Raw genomic sequence first — 16,259 nt, 5'->3', positions numbered from 1 at the left:
ATGTCTCCTACGTTCAAGGTTTCCTCACCCTATACTTCAGAATCGTCACTTCTACGGCAGAGTCTGACAAAGTAGGACATATACCATAATACCTTGCGTACGACACATTAAATCTCCTGGTTTCTCACGGTTTCTGCTGTTGATGCCATCATAAAGTAATGCCACTGTTTCTTACTAGTGAAGGACTGTCATGTCAACGATGGTCGGTTTTTACGGATTTCCGAATATTGCCATGACATCCTGCTGCATCGACGAAACCAAACTCTGCTGCGGCTACGTGACTCGTATTTTGTGTCGCGAACTCGAAGCTGCTTTTCCTGGCTCACCACATCAGATGTTCTGGGACCACTCTGCAGCAAGAGTATATTTAATACAGTCCACTGTTCACTAGCAAAACCCAAACTTGTGCCTCCTTACCACCTTCTTTCTAAATTGCCCTGACGGCAGTATGACTCATCCTCTGACCATACCCTACGCAAACCCGCTCTTTACGTTTCTATACTGAAATCTATATGAATGGCGTACACCTTATCACCAGTGAATCTGAACGTTCCTACTCCTAAACATTCTTTTCAATCTCTCCAATTTGCCCCGAAGGGATCAACCCTGCCACTTCCACGACTCTGCCGACGCCTCCACTGCTGATCAGCATTACGCTCGCTTGTCCTAGCCGCAACATTGTTAGACAAGGGTACACCAACTTCGCCGCGCTAGTTCTTTGACATCGCCAGGACCCACTGAGCCTGAAATCTAGACGAGAAGGCATCTAGAGATGGTGCTGCAGTCTTATAATCACCTCCACTGATGCCATCAACAACGCACTGCCTTCTATATTTAGCGAGACTTCTAGATGTTCAACCATCGATATGTTCCAGTAGAGGTCACATCTATATAAGCACTCATGTATACTGGGACACACATATTCATTATGAGTACTCACCTTCGCTGTCATCTAAAGAAAATTCTCACGCGTGCCATGAGTCTGTTCGCACGCATCGCCCACGGCAGCGCGATTGGCGTGGTGGGAATGCGTGCGGTTGGCGCAGATATTTCCTATCGCCATTCTGTCAGCTTTTCCACCCTGTTTGCCCCCATAGCCTGATGTTTGACATAGACTTTCTTTGAGTTCATTGTGCGCTGAGCATATGTTCAGCAAGGGTGTCCGTCTCAACCTGCCTCTCCTCTTCAATCTTCCTAATCCGCCCGATGCTGGCCTAAGTCCCACTGGTCCTTTTTTTTCTGGGGTGCCGCCAAATGTTCTGACGTGCATTGAACTGTCGCTTTCGCCACCTGTTCAGAATGGTTATTACATCGCTGCCCCCATTCCCACTGTTGTTCTCACATACACCTGTCTAACGTCACCGTCCCTCATACAGTACTGACTGTTACCGACAACCAGACGTGCCTTCCTCTGGTAAATGTTGACTTCACAAAATATGTGGTACCACAAGAAATATCCTTCGCCATGGTCAGTTCACAGTTTTGTCATCGACGACTACTGTGAGCCCTTTTAAGTCTGCCACTTGCCCTGATGATGACATTGAAAAATGAGTGCTCGAGAACTCCTGTGCGGCGCAGCTGAAGCTCTCTCTAATTCTTGCTTTGTTTGAAGATATCTTCGAATTAAATGACAGTCCCTTGGACCACACGTCCCTTGTGAAGCATCGTACCCACACTGGAAATGCTCACCCAATACACCGAAGACCCTAGCGAGTTGCAGCGTCATCGTGCCAAGCCATCAAAGCAGAAGAGGACAAGGTGCTAGCAAGAGACATCGTTGAGCTATCGTCAGTTCCTGGGCGTCACCTGTCATGTTAGTGAAGAAAAATACAGCACGCGCATACTTAGCGTTGACTGTCGCCACCTCAATCTCACCGTAAAAAAATGATGTGTGCCGTAGTTCATATAGATGACATCCTTGATGGTGTCTATGGTGCCAAGTACTTTTCCCTCCATCGACAACCTTGGGTATTGGCAAATTGGTGTGCGCGATCTCGATCGTGAAAAGACAGCTTTTCTAAAACCGGGTGGACTTAATCAATTTAAGGCTATGCCTTTGACTGATGCAACCCTCCTGTCACATTTGAGTGCACGATGGACTGTTTATTTCCAGGTTTCTTGTGGGTGGCTCGTGTACGCTACCTAGATGAGAGTTTAGTGTTTTCGCCTACGCTCTTCGCACAGCTTTAACGCCTCCAGCCATTATTTATGTTTTTTGCAAGGAGGCCTATTATGTTTTTTTGAAAGGCAGGCCTCCATGTCACATTGGAAGAATATTACTTTGGCTAGCGTGAGAAAATGCGCTTGGGCCCCTCGTCGACGCTTCTGGAATACGATCTTGTGCAGGAATAATTCGCACCATCAAATACTTTCCTGTCACATTTTGCAAAGCATTCTCAGAGCTTTATGGCACCTTGCCTTGCTACTGCGGACGTCAGGAGCCTTTTTACACGTTCGGAGCGAAAGTACTCCTTTTTTGAACTTGTGTTTAGCTCTTGTTCGGGCGATTTCGAAATTTTGTCCCTGCCTATATTGCCGAGCCTTCACTACTGTCACAGACATGCTCTATCTTGGCTTTCGTGCTTAAAAAATCCCACAAGTAGGCTTAAGCGATAGACTTTGAGGCTGCCATATAACCATATCTATACAGCCATGTCCCTTATAGAGAGGCGTGAGGAAGGTCTGGAATGACTCCTTAACCTTCACATGACTGTTGGAACCAGTCTCGTCCTCGCAACGAACGCTTTCCGAAAAGGCCACCGTTTGTAGACAGGCGTCGACCTCACTCTCCGCTTGCTTTACCATTAGGATTCTGCGACGCTGCACTTCCCGTGCTTTGCATTCACCAACGCGACCCCAAGCGTGGCTGGACGCTCAATTGCCTCTAGAGAATGAACTCTCTATTCGTACCGTTGATCCTGCCCCTCGCTCTCAACCGGGATATCGAACGGCCGGCTCTCTTAACTGTATTGTGAGTCCGAGACTCTTCCTCCAAAAAGGGAGACAATACGCTGGGCACCTTGAAGGGAACCGCACCATACAGGTCATAGGACCAAAATTTACAGTTAAGCTCAACCTCCGCGCAAACCTTGTCGAAAAGGGCAAGAAAATGTTTTTTTTTTCTTTTCGCAGACTTTGAATTAGCTCAGCCTATACTCTACCTGCTGCCTTCTAAGATGCATGATTTCCTTTCGAATTTTCTACTATCCGAATTTCGTGCTCTTCACGTTTGCGTTCCCGTTCCCTTTCGTACTCTTCCTGTTCTCGCTTTCACTCGAGTGATTCTTTACCCTCACGTTGTACATTGTTATGACTTTGCACCGCTGCACCACGATTACGACTTTGTGGTCCCGTAGCGCTCGTCACCCGTTTCGTGACGGAGCATTGGTAGCGAAGACTCCAGCCAGGCCTCGATGAGAATAACAAAAGGGACTTTATACACTATATACAGGTCATTATACAGGACATGAACGGGTCGGCACTGGGGCCGAGATCTCACAGCAAACGCGACCGTTCCCGCACGGCGACGTCCGGCGAAAACGTGTGACACATCTCCCCCAGTCGAGAGCGGCACTGTGCTCTCGGAGGGTCGGCGGATCCGGTTTTTCAGGCGGCGCGTCGCTGCTTTTATAATCCCCGAGGAACCATTGTCACTCAAACGGCCCAATACAAAGTCAGCACTCGGCGGTCGTCCGAGAGGTCCAACCAGCGACCGCGCTGGCCACACGGTTCAAAGTTCGCGCGCGCGGTGACTTCCAGGCAAAATGAGGTGCGGTGCCGGGCTCTCTGGCACTCGGTGACACGTCTGAACAAGTTGCCCGCCGAGGCTTCTCCCGCAGGACACCTCTGCCTGACGGCTCAGCATCTTGACTTTTCAAGGGAGAATTTGGGCGCTCGCAGGATAAATTCTGCACTGCCCAGATTCGGAATCCGGGCTTGTGGTCATGGCACAACAGCATCCCCGCCCTCAGATAAGGCGCCGGGAAGACGAGCTGCCTCCACGTGGCTCGGATACCAGGCGCGCACGTTCGTCAGGCTCGTCCAAGTTCACGTCCAGTGTCGGGACGCCAGGTAACTTCACGTGCCCAGGTCCGACTCGCCAGGACAGGAGCTCTGCTCACCGCGTTGTCGCCAAGGCACCTTGACCAGCTCCGCTCCGGTCGTTCCTAAGCCCTTGCTTCTCGCCACTGGTCCCGGTTGGTCGTTCTGCAGCTTGCAATACCGACCGGCAAAAGGCAACACCCAACACGAACAACTGCCCTCTGTCTCCCGTCAAACACCAGACAAGGCCATAATCCAAATTAACCTAACTAAATTGTTATCTCCCTTTTTCTCCCGCTGCAACAAGAGGCAGGTGTACGATCTAGTACACAAGGCTCAAACAACCAGTTTTCAAATTAGCAATACACCACAATAGAAACAATTAATAATCAGCAATAATAATTACAAATAGAATGGTCCCCTTGAAATGACTTGGACCGAAAACATACTACTGAGGAAGCAAATGAGGTCATTCATTTTTACCCCGATCTCCCTGTGAACACGACAGGTCGTCGCGAAGTAAGAGAAGGTAAGTCACGAGCAGGAACGAGTAGGCCACTGAAGGAAGTGAGGCCTAGAATGCACGACTTAGAGCATCTGCGTTCGCGTTCAACTTTCCCTTCTTATAACGGACAACGATGCTGTGCTGCTGGAGGGTCATGCTCCATCTCAGCAGACGGCCGCTTTTAGAGGACATGCTACTTAACCAAGTTAGAGGGCAATGGTCTGTTTCCACAACAAACTTAGAACCGGAGACATAACAAGCCAGTTTCTGGACGGCCCACACAACGCAGGCGCACTCTTTCTCGGAGGTACTGTATGCCTCTTCTCTATAACTTAGTTTGCGACTTGAATAGAAAATTCGTCGTTCATGACCACTAGCATCTTCTTGGCATAGTACCGCTCCCATGCCGCGATCACTCGCGTCGCATTGAATGATGAAACCTTTCGAAAAGTCTGGTGCTGTCAGAACCGGCTTATGGCTTAATGCTCGCTTCATCCTTTGGAAGGCATTTTCTTTCTTTGAGTCCCACGTCACTTTAACGGGCTGCGACTTCCGAAGTGCGTCGGTTAGCGGGCTGGCAAGGTCAGAGTAGTCTCTCACATAGTGTTGGTAATAACCAGCTAAACCTAAAAAGGCCCATATATCCGTCTTCGTGGTTGGCCGGGGATAGTTCAAAATAGCAGCTACCTTGATGTCGGATGGTCTACGCCGGCCGCGCCCCACCGCATGGCCCTAATAAGTCACTTCACCGCAACCTAGGTGACATTTAGCTGATTTCACAGTAAGACCTGTCTCTTTCAACCGGCTCAACACGACTCGCAAGTGCTCCAGATGTGATTCCCAAGTGTCCGAAAATATGGCAACATCATCGAGGTACGGCAATGCGAACTCGCCCAAACCATGAAGCACTCTGTCCATCAGGCTAGAGAAACAATACGGTGCGTTTTTGAGGCCGAAGCTCAACATGAGTGGGCGGAATGTTCCAAGCGGGGAAACGAAGGCGGCATAGCGGCTAGCCCGTTCCGTAAGGGGTACCTGCCAATAGCCTCGCACGAGATCCGGGGTAGATATATAATTTGCCTTCGACACTGTTTCTAACCTTTCTTCCAGGTTCGGTATCGGATATGTCTGATCTCGGGTTATCGCGTTCAGACGCCGATAATCGACACATGGCCTCGGATCTTTTCCTGGAGCCTGGACTAGTATCAAGGGCGACGTGTAGTCGCTCTCACTTGGTACTATAACCCCCAAGTCACGCATGCGCTGAATCTCCTCAGCCATGATTTTTTTCTGCACGGGCGAACAACGGTACGGTTTACTGCGGATCGGTTGATCAGAGGTTAACTCGATATCATGCTCTAGGACCGTCGTTCTTCCGGGACGGTTCGAAAAAACCTCCCTAAACTCTGAAACGATTCCCTTTAAATCATCCTTTTGGGCGGCACTTAGACGCGCTTCCAACGTCAGCTGTTCCACCATTAGCTCTAAACCACAAACCTTCATATCAGCCGTCGTCAGGATTTCGGCCCCTTCCTCATCGTCAGCATTTATCGTCTTGCTTATAATCGCGCTACGCTGAATGTAGGGTTTCATCGAGTTACTGTGGTAAATTTTGTTGGGCCGTTTCCCTAATTTAACTTGGTGGTTGGTATCGGAAAGCTTAGTTACAACCTTTGCGGGCCCCTCCCAATGATTCTCGAGCTTGTTTTTTTTCGACGGTCGCAGCAACATCACTTGGCTACCTTCTTCGAAGGTGCGTTTTTTTTTTTTGCTGACTTGTCGTAATATTCCTTTGACAAGGTTTTCGCCGCCTTCATGTGGCTCTCTACAAGATCTTTGGTTTTCCCGAGCCTCTGGAGGAGGTCGTGGACGTACGAGACTACATTTGGGTCGTCGTCACTGCCTTCCCAAGACTCTCGCTGCATGCGCAACGGAGTTCTTAGGCTCCGGCCATATACAAGCTCCGCGGTGCTGAAGCCGGTGCTCTCATGGGGAGCCGATCTCAAGGCGAACATAGCGGCGGCAATGCAGGCCTCCCAGTCACAGTGACGCTCAAAGCACAGGGCTCTCAATATTCGCTTAAGCACCGAGTGCATACGCTCTACTGGGTTAGATTGCGGGTGATGGATGGAGCTGTGCACTACCTTAATGCCGCACCTTTCCAAAAAAGTAGAAGATAGGCAGCTGGTGAAGACGCTGCCATTGTCGCACTGAATCTCGGAAGGGAACCCAATGCGTGCGAGCATTGAGAGCAGAGCGTCCACGACCTGGGAGGAATTTAGCTCCTTAAGAGGTACTGCCTCGGGGAACATGGTCGCGACACACAGGGTGGTCAGAACATACCTACAACCGTTCGTTCATTCTGGCAGAGGGCCTACAATATCGATTACTAGCCGCCGAAAAGGTTCGGATATGACTGGCACCAACTTCATCGGTGCCTTCCACTTGTCAGTGGATTTGCCGATTCTCTGGCAGGTGTCGCAAGAGCGCACGAATTGTTCGACATCCTTCCAACAATACGGCCAATAAAACTCCTGAGCCATTCTAGCCTTGGTCTTTTTCAAGCCAAGATGCCCTGCCCACGCATTTTCGTGCGCGAGTTCCAGTAACTGTCGGCGATATTTCCGAGGAATCAGAAGCTGTTCATATTTGCGACCCAGCTTATCCGTGTAGCGGCGGTACAATAAGCCCGATTCCTCGTAAAATGAAACCCTCTTTTTTTTAACTCCCAGTTTGACGCTCTTCATCAGATAGGCTATTGAACAGTCTTCCTTTTGCTCGCGAATCAGAGTTTCTCTTTCAACTGCAGCCAGCTCCTGCCAGCTGGCGTAAACCGGAGCGAGTAGGGAGCCTGCGTCGCCTAACTGCGGCGTCGTGTCCTTATCGCGGCTAGCATGCGACGCGTCACTCCCAGTCACTTCCAGGACACGCTCGACCAGGCCAGCCTCCGAGCTCTGCCTTTCCCGTGCCTGCTCGCCACTCAAGTTACCTTGATCAGTCCGTGTGCCGCACCGCTGTTCGCTCACCGACTCAAAGTCAAGTTCCCTCGACAGCTGGCGCGCTTTGGATCGCGTGAGGGCCATCTACGCCACGTCGGCAAAGAATGATTTGCCCTGATCCTTCAGCAGCTGCTCCGAGCTATTTGAGAAGAGGTAGGGAAAGTGCTCCGGGAGGGCGGCAGACACAGCGGCTTCTGTGTTCAGTTTCCCAAACTCTCCTTCAATGGTAACCGTTGCGATCGGTAAACAGACACTCTCCTCCTCGGCCACTTGCCGTATCCAAGCGCACTCTCCCGTAAAATCACTCGAGGAGACGAATGACGGGTGGACAACGTCCATAGTTGCTGCAGAGTCTCGAAGTGCTCGGCACTTCTTGCCGTTTACCTTAATTTCCCGCATATATGGCTCCAATAGTCGAATGTTTTTGTTAGTTTCCCGTATTGTTGCAAAAGCAATTTTCTCTGGGCAGCTCGCAGCGATGTGCCCTTGCTTTTTGCAATTGTAGCAAGTTAACGGCTTCCGTTTTTCAAAAGAACGCGTCGTATCGTTTCGCTGCTTGGGACCATCGTTAGCATTCTGAGATGTATTCTGTGCTTCCCTTACAGTTTCTTTGGTAAGGGACTCGTCTTTCCGAAACTCGCGACACGTAATTTGCTTCCGTTCGTCGGGCTTCCCGGAAAACCCATCTCTCCTATCTGCTTTTTCTACGCGCACTGCCTTGCTGTGCAAGCTGCGGCGGGTGTAATACTCTTCCGCTAACTCTGCTGCCTTGTTTAGCTTAACCTCCTTTAGCCTATCTTGCAGCCAGAGCCTGACATCCTCATCAATGCAACGGTAGAACTGCTCCAACGCGATGCATTCGACGATTTTGTCGCGGTCGTCGTAAACCTCTTCGCCCTTCAGCCATTCCACCAGGTCGGCTTTCAGACGAAACGCGAAGTCAACATTCGACTCCTTGCCCTGTTTTGCATACCGGAACCTCTGCCGGAAAGCTTCGGGCGACGATTTGTACTTCCGCAGTAGCGCTTCTTCACATCACTGTAGCTCTCAAACGCCTCTTTCGATAAGCAAGTTATTACGTCTGATGCCTCCCCAGGAAGCAAGGCTAACAGATTCTGTGCCCAGAGGGATAGCTCAATGCTATTCCGTTCGCACACGTGCTCAAATTTCACAAGGTATTTGGCCATATCCTCTCCGACGACAAAGGGTGGAAGTTGATCGCGTTTTCTTGGACCGTTAGAAGTGAGACTAGGCGCCGGCGAGCTATTTCGGGTCTCCAACTCTTTCATTTTAAGCTCGTGCTCACGACGCTCTCTCCTTTCCTCCTTTTCCTCCTCGCGACGTTCCTTTTCTGCCTCCCGCTCCCGACGTTCATTTTCTTTCCTTTCCTCCTCGCAACGTTCCTTCTCCTCCCTTTTCCGACGTTCCTTTTCTTTCCTTTCCTCCCTTTCCCGACGTTCATTGATATCCGCCCAGGCCTCTCCGGCTTCCTCAGCCGTTACGTCCCCAGTCCTCATGACCTCAAGGATCGCATTCTTTCTTTTGGTTGAGCCCAACTCAATGCTCAACTCCTCACAAATTTCGAGAAGTTCCTTCACCTTGTACTTCTCCATCGTTCACACTGTCCTCCTGCTGTTTACCCTTTTTGAATATACCTGCCGTACGCTACTATAACACTACTAGTAAGACATATGCAAGTATTTCACACACTGCCCTGTTTACCCCCTCAGCATCCCCTGGTTTTCAGAACACTCTTAGTAGGCTTGAAACACACAAGGTTATCACAATGCAACACCAAATCCTTCCCTAAGCTACTATAACCTGTGTGACAGAAAGTCTGGTGTTTGAGGTAAACTTCAGGCACTCACCGCGCCGAGGTAGCTGATGCCGGTCAATCCCGTAGCTGCCATCCACTGTTATGACTTTGCACCGCTGCACCGCGATTACGACTTTGTGGTCCCGTAGCGCTCGTCACCCGTTTCGTGACAGAGCGTTGGTAGCGAAGACTCCGAGCCAGGCGTCGATGAGAATAACAAAAGGGACTTTATACACTATATACAGGTCATCATACAGGACATGAACGGGTCGGCACTGGGGCCGAGATCTCACAGCAAAGGCGACCGTTCCCGCACGGCGACGTCCGGCGAAAACGCGTGACACATCTCCCCCAGTCGAGAGCGGCACTGTGCTCTCGGAGGGTCGGCGGATCCGGTTTTTCAGGCGGCGCGTCGCTGCTTTTATAATCCCCGAGGAACCATTGTCACTCAAACGGCCCAATACAAAGTCAGCACTCGGCGGTCGTCCGAGAGGTCCAACCAGCGACCGCGCTGGCCACACGGTTTAAAGCTGGCGCGCGCGGTGACCTCCAGGAAACAGGAGGTGCGGCGCCGGGCTGTCTGGCACTTGGTGACACGTCTGAACAAGTTGCCCGCCTTGGCTTCTCCCTCAGGACACCTCTGCCTGACGGCTCAGCATCTTGACTTTTCAAGGGAGAGTTTGGGCGGTCGCAGGATAAATTCTGCACCGCCCAGATTCGGAATCCGGGCTTGTGGTAATGGCACAACAACATGCTATTTTTTAAAAATAATATTTGGAACTCCTAAACTTCCTAATCGCATGCCTCAATCGCATCAATCGCGTCAATGACCTCCAGATTTCTCTTTAATTAAGCAATCTGGAGCCCCAGCATTCTGGCCAAGTTTAACAACTCCGGCTTCTTTAGTGCCTTTAAGTTCATGGCTCTCCTTAGGGCTGCTAACGTACACTCCACGACAACTTTGGCGAACTCGAAATATTCCGTCAACATTTACACAATATCCGTGCTTTTTACTTCACCCAAAATTACCCAATGACATGTGATATCTCAGTGAAGAAAAGCCGTACATTCACCATATGAAGTCATGGACCCTGACAACTTCCTTCCGAAGTTGTCACCAGGGGCGTCAGTTGTTGCAAGCATGAAGCGTGGTCAATCCCATCAGATGCCGACCAGTCACTCGCGTCAGATGATGGCAACTGGCGTTGGCCGCAGGTTGTGTGTCTCCGGTGCCATCCATTTATTGCGATTTGGTGCCCCAGCAGCCACTATGGTTCCGTGGCTGGTGATGTGCCAGGTGCCGGGCGATTGAGAGTTTCGCAACGACATGCAAGATATGTCAAAATGGGTTTATTTACAAATTTACACGATCATGATTTACATGTACGAGCACGAGTACGACCACCTGTACGACCATGAGCACACAAGACTAAAAATCCAATTTTTAAGCGTTCTTTTCCCCTTCCCATCGTCGGGGAAATTCACTGTTCTTCTCGGCCCATCACAATCGTCCGACCGTTCGAAAAATCTCACTCATGAGGTCGCAGTGTTCCGCTGGACTCCGCCTCCAATCTTTCGCGATCACCCCCGCATACGAGGCAACGACATAGCAAACTGGGAACATGATGTCAACGTCGTTCCTACGGAAGTTCTCGATATTGGCCCCTTTTATCAATTAGTGAGCTCAGCGTGACAGTCCGCTTGTCAGGGTCATGTTCAGATGGAGTGGTCTTCATGGTAGTTGTTGCTTCCATGGAGCACGGCGGCTGTTGTCGCCTCGAAATAAGCTCCTTTGTTTGCGCGTCACATTCTATGTCGGGTCTAGTCTAGTCCAGGCCGGCGCTTGTTTTGCCCGTCAGCTTTGGTGACGGTGAATTAGTCGCCAGCTGACTGGTCCTGTGAAAACCACGATGCAGCGTGAACTGCCCGTCATAGACCGGTGACGCATTATTTTCCCTGAAGGGATGCCGGGTGAAACAGTGCAAAACGCCAATTGTAGCAACACCAAGCAACAAAGTTACAGTAACACCAAAGGCACCAAAGTTGGTGACACACTCATTAAGGAGCGCCACATACACAGTGCATTCATGGCGCAGCTCACCAAAGCACTGGCTTGGGAGCCGTTCCTTGAAAAGCGGCACCTACCCAATGCATTTGTGGCGCAGCCTGCTAATATGTCGGTTTCTATGCTTCAGAAACCTTTCTGATGTGCGTTCAATTCACCTTAGTGTCGTAGAATGTTGAGGAATCTTTTTGTCATTGCGGAGCGGAACATCCCCTGTGGCACGTACCTAGTTGCCCAAGTTGGCGTTAAAGATGTTCAACGAAGGGTGGCACACACCTTGCGACCCACATTGTCAGGAAAGATGCTCATCGGAGACCAGCCCAGGTAGACCGTAAGTCCGCCTCATTAGGTAAGGTAAGTCCGCCTCATTAAATTTCTTCGCATAGCGGAACCTACCAAGGCCTGCGTCTACAATGATATTTGTCGGCGTGATAGAAGTTCGCTGAAAAGCTTTACGTATGTACGCATTTCCACACACTCGATGACCGAAGTTAGTCCAAGCATTGGTTTTGAAGTGAGCGCTTTAGCCCGTTTACGTACTCCTTTCACCACCGACCGCTTCACAGCAGGGTAGCTGCGTAAGATGCACTCTGAGCCAGTTCTATGCCCAATGTGGCCCGGCAATCAAACCCCCTGCAGGTCATCGTAGTCGCGCACAGGAAGCGACTCCGCGAGCTCAGCGCGTAGGCTGCGAAGTGAGTGGCCGTTGCGTGCCGCATTATGCGCGGGCCATTGATGTCTAGCTGCCTTTTTCGACAGTGCTTGTTGTGCGGCAAGTGTCGCGCTCCGCACACCTGGGCGCAGAACGCAATGAATACCGCCATGGCCTTGGCAGGGACGGCCAAGTTGGGGAGCCCTCGCCGCTACGGCATTCTTCAACAGATGTCGCAGCTTTACCAAGTTTGAAGGATTTTACCATGTGGCTACCCCCTCTTTGATGTAGTACTGTCGCACCTAAGCATGAAGCTGTTTCCTTTGTCCATGCGCCATAATTACCTGCCATGTAATTTCGCAGATAGAAGTCTTCTCCCAGCTTTTGGGTTATGTTCAATGCTGCCTAAGCGAAAGTTGCTGATATTCAGAAAGGTCTATGCACTGTGAGAAATCGCGAAGCCAGAAGTGCTGCTAGTGTAGCGAAAGCAATGTGCAACAATAGTTAGGTCCTGCCATAATCTTTGCCGACTTTCCTACTATCAATCACATTTCACGAAGATGAAGACGGCAATCATGCTTTCCCCACTTTATGTGAGGTATCCACACGGAATTTTTTGTTTATTAGAGAATTGTATTTTTTCGGAAAATACTCATTCATAAAACGCAGACAATTAGATAGATAGAATTAGATAGAAGTTAGATAGACAAGATGAATATTTTCCTGGAAAAACCAAAGGTGTCTAATACAAATTTATTAATTTAACTTTGATATACGGCCGACTACCCCACGACGGACTCCACTAGACCGATGCCAATAGGAAAAGGAACGAAATAATTCTTACTGTGAGCTATCCTTCCCTCCTATCCGGAATGTCGTACCTTGCAACCGAGACCGGCTTCTTCTTACGAATAAAGTTATTAGTTGTGCCTATGATTTGTTCTGTGTGCACTCTTTTTAATTGAGCCGGTCGCTCCAATATGTCTATAAATAAACACCAACTGGCGGAGCACCATGTCCTGCTGTTTTATTTTTGCTGAGAGCTTTCAACGCGTAACCATTGAGGACCCTGTGTCACAGAAAATCCGACGTCAGAGAAAAATTACCTTGAACCGCGTATTCCAAACCACAGAGGCCTTCCACGTGGCGCATAGGCGTTACTGAACTTATTGAATTTTTCCAAGTCAAATGCGTAAGAAAATTCACTAAGTACAACTTACGCGCAAACTACAGACATGATAGCGTCGGTTTGTAACTTGAATATACGAGAAAACTTAACTCTGTTACGCGAAAACTCTAACACAGAGCCCTTTTCCAGCTGGCGTTCGAGTTATGTCTTAGTAGGGTGTTGCTCCCCGTTCGGTTCTTTGCGACACTACCCAGATGGCGCTCGCCTCTGTGCCCCTGCGGCAACAGCGGCACCCGCCGATGGGGGTAGGGGGGTGGCGGGAAGAAGAAAAAAAAGAACCATAATGACCGCCTTCGTGCATAGCGTTGCGTTTGCACTAAACATGACGGCTATATAAGCTGCAGTTGATAACGGGAAGCGTGAGAAGCAGTCAGGTATCTTGAATACTGTCGCGCTCCTTTCTTAAAGGCGAAGTTTCAGCGTCCTCCAACTTTCATTTTTTTAGCATTGTCCACATTGCAGCTGTATTTCTTTGGTGAGCAGGTTATGGGCGTTGAAGATTTTTATTTGTTCTTTTTTGCAGGGGTGCTAGAATAACTACATTTTCAAGTGAACTTAAGAAAAATAGGAAAAAAACGGTTTCGAGATATCCAATCAAATACTCAATATTTGCAATTTTAAAGCATAATGAAGCATTAGGTTTCTGTGTAGAGAATTGAGTAACATAAGGTATCTTTGGGCTATTTCTTATATCTCATAGCGTTGCTGGATTTCGGCGCGTAAATGAGAAACGGAAAAAAAATCGCCTTTTAGCTGGTGGCACATGCCCATCGGAAAATTGAATATACAAGCAGCATTTCAGCAGGCACGTAATTTTATGATGCGGATTGAAGGAGCTAAGTGAAATGTTGCCGCACCACACGTTCTTTTAAACAGCCAACTGCTAGGCCAAAGTTGGGACAACGCGCGGCCGTAGCGCGCTGATGCTGCGCTGCCCAGTTTGAGGTGGCGATGGGTTCGATTTCGGCCGCGACGGCTGCATTACGACGGAGGCAGAAAGCAAGAACGCGCGCTTACCGTGCACACGTTGAGGAATCCCGGGTGGTCCAAAGTGCTGCGGAGCTAACCAATACGGTGTGCTTCGTAATCATATGGTGGTTTTCTGTACTCAAAACTTCATAAATACTTATATTATTAAACGGAGACAGCAATTTCACAGGCATCATAAGGAGAGACATATTTAGCAGCTGGAAACTAGCATCCTGCCCCTCCTTGCGTTAGCTCAAAAACTGCTTCACTTGTGCAACAACCGCAGGAGCTTCATTCGCAAGTGTAAACTTGCTTCAGGCTTCCTTTGTGTACTGTGATAAGACAGTGGTGGTCCCTCAGCATTCCAACTGGATAAATTTCTAGCAACATCAAATGGTCAGACCTCAAATTGAATAAGAGTCGTGTAGAAAATCTGTTTCGGTTTGTACCAGAAGTTAGAAATATTCGCATACCTCCAGTTTTTGTTTTCTAACATCTAATACCTTTGACTTCGAGTTCTCATTTTCTGGAACGGCTTTTCCACTGCTTTCTTTCGTGATTGCTCTAACAGAGGCGGTGTCTGACATTTCTGCAGGGCAAGACAGGTGCGAATGGACCTCAAGGAGCCCAAGGACCTCCAGGAGAAAGGGTGAGAAGGAAAAAAAAGCCCAAGCCTGGTCATCTACGAACTCCAGTGTTAAACTTGCATCGAATTCACACAGCGCATTTATAGTGAACTAAACTGCAAGCTGTGCGAGTTGGTAGCTCAACATCAGCATAGAGGTGGGCAGCGCAACTCGAAAGAAACACAAAGAAGAAGACGATACGAGCGCAGACTAACAACTGGTTTATTTTTTTAAATAATTGATTCAATATACAGGGAATGGGATCATGTGATCATTTTACAACGATATTTGATCGGTCTTTTTAAAAACATACAGTACGAATTGTCCTTGCTTGTATCGCGAACAATTTATCATCAAGCATTGTGCGGAACATTCTGAATGTCTAAGCATGGTGGATTATCATCGCTCACAAGCACTTTGGACGAACAGCTGCCTAGACTGAACTGCGACGCTGGTCGTCGCAGTTCAGTCTTGTCGTTCGAAGTGAGGCGCCCAGTTTCAAAGATTTCCTGTCAGGCTTTTGTCGCAGGGTGGCTGCAGTCTGCAATGATGTTCCATTTTTTTTATTTCACATTGTCTGGTTTTTACAATGTATCGTGCAAAATGTTTTCTCGCAACTCTTCGTAACAGTTGTGGGGAAGGTGCGGGGTAATCGGCACCCGAAGACGGAGGCTGAACCACAAGTTCTTCGACGGAGCCGGCGCCTTGCTGGACTCCCACCGAATCCACCGGAGTTGAATATGTCCCACGACGCAGACGAGCAATGGCCAATTCCAACTGCTGCGCCGACAAGTTCTGTTCTGCAACTGAGAGATGCGCGTCCCTTCGCCGGAAGATCGGACGAACACGTCGAGGAATGGCTCATCCATTATCTCCGGATGAGTGCCGCCAACAAGTGAAACAGCGCTTCTCAGCTTTCGAACGTCGTGTTCTTTCTAACGGATGCTGCATTGCTGTGGTTCGACAAATACGAGGAAACGTTCACAACATGGGGAAGATTTGTTTCGGAGATCAAAGAGTGATTCGGCGGCTCCGCGACGAAAAAGAAGAGGGTAGAACACACGCTACTGCAACAAGCGCAAGTGCCAGGCGAAACCTGCATGACCCACATTGAGGCATTAATAAAACTGTGAAGGATGGTGGACTCTAGAATGTCCGAGGAAGACAAAGTCGGGCACATCCTAAAAGGAATTGCCTAGGATGTTTACAATTTCCTCATCGCAAAAGACAGCCTGGCTTCCATCGCTGACATCATTCGGCACTGTCGCACTTTCGAGCAACTAAAGACGAGGCGCATCACACCGAAGTTTGGCAGGCTAGCCAATGTGACGAAAGTTGCAAGCACGGACAGCAACCAGCCACTTGATCTTGCATCAACCATCCGACAAATAGTTCGG

The 16,259-nt window shown here is 49.3% G+C and overlaps 1 protein-coding gene across 1 annotated transcript in view; it reads left to right on the top strand.

Moving 5' to 3' along the window:
• LOC139059024 (collagen alpha-1(II) chain-like) overlaps window positions 1–16,259 on the top strand; it is a 1,291,347-nt gene that overhangs the window by 816,334 nt on the left and 458,754 nt on the right. The window contains exon 22 of the mRNA XM_070536814.1: window positions 14,832–14,885. Coding sequence (XP_070392915.1) covers window positions 14,832–14,885 — 54 coding nt within the window. The remainder of the gene's footprint in view (window positions 1–14,831; window positions 14,886–16,259) is intronic.

This window comes from Dermacentor albipictus, chromosome 4 (assembly GCF_038994185.2).
Source record: "Dermacentor albipictus isolate Rhodes 1998 colony chromosome 4, USDA_Dalb.pri_finalv2, whole genome shotgun sequence".
NCBI classification, from domain to species: Eukaryota; Metazoa; Arthropoda; class Arachnida; order Ixodida; family Ixodidae; genus Dermacentor; species Dermacentor albipictus.
Note: the sequence above shows the minus strand (reverse complement) of the source record. Positions and strands in the feature narration are given on the sequence as shown.